The sequence below is a fragment of the Gadus macrocephalus genome, chromosome 3 (genome assembly GCF_031168955.1).
Source record: "Gadus macrocephalus chromosome 3, ASM3116895v1".
In the NCBI taxonomy this organism is placed as follows: domain Eukaryota; kingdom Metazoa; phylum Chordata; class Actinopteri; order Gadiformes; family Gadidae; genus Gadus; species Gadus macrocephalus.
This window is the reverse complement of record NC_082384.1, coordinates 19,183,239-19,188,238: the sequence shown is the minus strand read 5'-3', so window position 1 is coordinate 19,188,238 and position 5,000 is coordinate 19,183,239. Positions and strand designations below refer to the sequence as shown.

Sequence of the window (5,000 nt, the reverse complement as noted above, 5' to 3'; positions counted from 1 at the left end):
TATTTTTTTTTACTGTTAGTCCCTTTCTATAAAAACGTCTGCTAATTGACTCAAATGTAAATATATCAAATTGGGTGCTTGTGTGTGCGTGCATGTGTGCGTGTGTGTATGTACGTGCGCCCATGTGTGTGTGTGTGTGTGTGTGTGTGTGTGTGTTTACGTCTGCGAGTGCATGCTTATGGGTGCATGTTCAGCATTCTGATAATAAAGTCAGAATACTTGGATAAAATCTGAATTCTGATAATTAAATCCAGCATTAAAGGTTCATTTAAGAAGATTCTCACCAGTCATTTGTCGCCTGGTCGCGATGTCGAGTTTTTTTTTAAAGTAGTTCACTAGCGTGCAATAATTTGCAATGTCAGAATTCTGAGAATTTAGTCAGCATTCAGATTTTCCCAGAATTCTCTGATTCTCTGAAATTAAAGTGCTCCTACTAGCGAACTACTTTCAGCGTGACTGGAGAGAACTTCCTTAAATTAACCTTTAATGCTAGATTTGCATGAACGCTATTGTGTGAATTTGTTTGGTTCTCTTTCAGGGAAGCCTGAATTGGGAGATTCCTGGGGCTTGCCCCATGAATTCAACCCATGCACACGCTCACACGCCACACTTCGTATTTCTCACGCAGAGAAATTACCAGGATAGCGCCCACCAATTTGGGCCGCTATTTAACAGTGTTACAGGTAGGAATCAAATGTGTTTCCCGTACGTGGGGTAACCAGACGTCCTCTTTTGCCCGGACATGCCCTTTTTGAGACACTTTTAAAAAAAGTTTTGCGGAACTTCAAAATCGTCCAGGATTTTATTAAAGCCTCATACATGTTCACATTGAATTTGCGTTGCGTTCCTCTGGGTCGTTCACAAACTAGTTAGGCTACGCCCTCCCCTACTCAGTTCTGTCCACTTTGCATTGGTGGAAGTGAGTAGGGGGAGTGGTTAAGTAGAGCCTTCAGATTGGACGGTTTGACTTACTCAGTTACCGTCGTGTTTTGTATTTATTTTTTTATCCTTATTGTTTTATAGGGACAAACATTAACAAATTTCTCCTACAGGGGATTGATAAAGTTCTATCTAGACTATTGAACAGAAAGAAACACTTGGTCATACTTTACACACATTACCACAGCATTGGCCTAATGCAACAGATATATTTTCAGCATTGGACTGAATGCCACATAAATATATAATTATGTTTTTGCACGATTGCAACGTTTAAAAGTTCAGGCTATAAAGTTCAAGTATATGCCTCTACTTGTATTGCTTAAGCCAATAGCATTTTTTTCTGAATATTAGTGTTAAGGGCCAATAATGCTTACTATCATACGTTAGTTACCAGGTCTGTGGACACATTTGTATGCAGTCACATGTAAATAACATGTTATGATGGTGTAGCCATGCATGTTGTTTCATTGTTAATATGTCAATTTGTTTTTTATTGAAAATACTTTGTATCGATGAATTATCCCCAAACTTGTCATCGTAACACCTTTGTAATAAAGATAACTGTGTATTGTTTATCATATGCGGCAAGAATGTAACGTTTTCAACTCTGTTCCTTGGTAGAACCTACTTACAGTAAAAATCACTTCTGATGGAAAAAAAGACGTGTATGAAAGACACTTTTCTTATCTATTTTTACTATTATATTGTTTAAAATGTACGCATATAATAAAAAAATATATAGCGTATATAAAAGATGAGTGGCTGGGGGCAAAAAAGTTAATTTCCATCTCTGGTGTGCATGTTTGTGTGTGTCTGCGCTCACTGGTGCTGATGAGGAACTGGTTGGAGACCCCAGGGTGGTCTACGTCGTGGATGGCCGCAGCGAACAGGGCAGCCAGGACCTCCAGATCAGTGAAGACCGCCTGAGGGGACAGGAGAAGGATCATGATGAACCATGAACAGCGGTGATGAGGAGACTTTGGAGAAACATCAGCCTTCTTCTGTCCTCTCACTACTCTCATTTCGATTGTATTAAAGGTGACATATTATACCACCAGGTGTGAGTGTGAATAGCCGTTTCAAGCCGTTTTGGAAATCTGCCTCTTCTGACATCACAAGTGGGCGTGTCCACACACACACGTCCGAGTGTGTGTGTGTGTGTGTGTGTGTGTGTGTGTGTGTGTGTGTGTGTGTGTGTGTGTGTGTGTGTGTGTGTGTGTGTGTGTGAGTGTGAATAGCCGTTTCAAGCCGTTTTGGAAATCTGCCTCTTCTGACATCACAAGTGGGCGTGTCCACACACACACGTCCGAGTGTGTGTGTGTGTGTGTGTGTGTGTGTGTGTGTGTGTGTGTGTGTGTGTGTGTGTGTGTGTGTGTGTGTGTGTGTGTGTGTGTGCGTGTGTGGGTGTGTGTGCGGTGAGCGTACGTCTAGGGCGGGCGTGGAGAGGAGGACGTGCGTGGACTGGGTGACATCAGCGGCGTGCAGGCTGTTGTGGTATGGCATGTTGCCGTGGTAATGGTCCTCCAGGGTCATCATGTAGGTCACGAAGGTATCCACCGGGATCCGGAAGGTCTTCAGCAGCTCTCTCTCCTGAGAAGGGGAGAGAGAGAGAGAGAGAGAGAGAGAGAGAGAGAGAGAGAGAGAGAGAGAGAGAGAGAGAGACGTTTTACAGATAAATAAGGGAGGGAGGAGAGCATAGCACGGTATAGTTCATCCATATAAGGTCATAACTACAGGTGAAGAGGGCCAGGTCCGTCCATTTAGGGTAAAACTGGAGGAGAAAAGAACAATGCAGTGGCAATAGAGGAGCATGTTGCTCCTCTTTTGCCACTGCATTGATCTATTCATATCACTCTCACGTAGTGCTAAGTTACACTGGGCACCGGAGAGCATTGACAATGTCAGCTGGTGAACTCTGTGACACAAAGCAATTATTTTTAATGGGAAACAATCTGACTATATATACAGTTATTTCTTCAGTGATGGGGACACCTAATCGAGTTTTTTTTCTGGTACAAACCAGTGTTTTTCAACCTGTGGTAAGTGGACCACTGGTGGTACACCAGGGTACTGCAGGTGGTGCATAGGATTTGACCCTTGAAATAAAATAATTGACAGATATATATACAAAATAATATAGATAATTGAAAATATAAATATTATAAATATCGGTCGGTAAATAAAGTATCATGACTGGTTAATATTTCTAAAATACTTATCCTTTGTGCATTCCTTCATATATTTTCCAGTGATGCTTTGCCTCCATTTGTGTTTGCTTTATAAACGCACTGACAGCATAAGAAGTATTGCTGCATACATTTTTCATTGAACTTTTCCCCACTGGCCACGACCTTCTGGCAGTCACACGTGTGTATAAAGAGGGGGTTGACGCTCTTTGCTCAACCACTGCATGTGTACTTATCTCTTTTTTAACCGTTTGCATATCTGGTGGTCCGCGAAAGGTCTAGATGACCATTCAGTAGTACACCTAGAGCCAAAGGTTGGGAACCGCTAGTCTGAACAGCTTGAGGGAGCTGTCTGTGATGTCTGCTCACCTGAAAGATGGAGTACATGATGCAGCAGAGGGGCCTGTTGTTGGAGAACTCTGCCACTCTGAAGATGTTAAAGGTCCACTTATCCAAGTCCTGCAACTCCTGTTCCCACACGACGCACACACATACACACATACATACACGCACACACACAGATATGAGCACACACACACATACGTACACGCACACACAACCACACACAGACACACACACACACACACATGCACACACACACACAAACGTACACGCACACACACACACAGACACGCACACACACATATACACACATACATACACACACATGCACACACACAGATATGAGCACACACACACACACACATACATACACGCACACACACACACACACAGACACGCACACACACATGCACGCAGACAGACGCAAATGCACAGCCGCACACACACATGCACGCACGCGAAGACGCACGCAACGACACACACATGCACACAGATATATATATTTAGGATAGAACGATTGCATCTCACCGATTGGAGATGAAGATTCTGTGCATGGTAGCAGGAATGATTAACGCCAAAGAGTGTGAGTGTGTGTGCGTGTGTGTGCGCGCGCGCGCGTGTGTGTGTGTGTGTGCGTGCGTGCGTGCGTGCGTGCGTGAGTGCGTGCGCGCGTGCGTGCGTGCGTGCGTGCGTGCGTGCGTGCGTGCGTGCGTGCGTGCGTGCGTGCCCACCTTGGCGAGCTGGTCCTCGTGCTCGGTGTTGACCCCGAAGCGCGGCAGGGTGATGCTGGTCAGGCTGGAGCTGTGGGACAGCTTGCGGACCCCGCTGATGTAGCTCATGGGCTTCTCCTTCAGGGTAGGGGAGGGAACCTCTGCCTCGTTCTGCTTGTCTTAAGGGGTTCCACAGAAACACACACACACACACACACACACACACATGTTAACACACACGCCAAACACCAGGGGATGTTTTTATTACATAGGTGGAAAAAGGTATAAGATGAGTAAAGCATTATCAAGTAAGGTATATAAATAATTGTAATGTTATATTAGAAGATACCACAAAATATACACAAAAAAACATATCTCGAGACGATCTGATCAGTAAAATGCAGGCACAGAGGTAAGAAAAGGGAAGTGGTAAACGGTTATCTGCTGCGGTGTTGACGCTGTATCCACAGTATGCAGGCTTGTGTTTGGTTAGGGCCGGTCCACAGGCTGGGAGTGGGCCTTACCCAGAAAGGTGCTGGAGATGTACTCTGAAACCTGGTTCCCAGAGCGGCTCATCTCAGACAAGTGGGACAGCTCCCTGTTCAGCATCCTCTTGAACTGTGGTGAGGGAAAAACATGGATCATTGTTACATAAAGTAGTGACTAACCCTGGGGGGGTTTCAACTCGCCCAATCTGCATCTGGTTGAAGTTCACACATTGACACAGCACATTTTGGACATAAAAATGTTGACTTAATCAAGTGAAACAAGGACTGAAGATTAATACATTTGATCTGAAGTTACATTAAAGTAGCTCAAG

The 5,000-nt window shown here is 44.4% G+C and overlaps 1 protein-coding gene across 2 annotated transcripts in view; it reads right to left on the bottom strand.

Annotated features, from left to right (window-relative positions):
• The window catches only part of LOC132453488 (cAMP-specific 3',5'-cyclic phosphodiesterase 4D-like), a 9,933-nt gene extending 5,093 nt beyond the window's left edge, over nt 1-4,840 (bottom strand). For both annotated transcript variants that reach the window (XM_060046364.1, XM_060046366.1), the window contains exons 1-5: nt 4,705-4,840; nt 4,202-4,359; nt 3,498-3,596; nt 2,368-2,532; nt 1,766-1,865 (exon numbers count right to left, since the gene is read on the bottom strand). In XM_060046364.1, the coding sequence (XP_059902347.1) occupies nt 1,766-1,865; nt 2,368-2,532; nt 3,498-3,596; nt 4,202-4,359; nt 4,705-4,825 (643 nt within the window). In that variant the 5' untranslated portion in view covers nt 4,826-4,840. The remainder of the gene's footprint in view (nt 1-1,765; nt 1,866-2,367; nt 2,533-3,497; nt 3,597-4,201; nt 4,360-4,704) is intronic.
• Nucleotides 4,841-5,000: the final 160 nt, after the last annotated feature.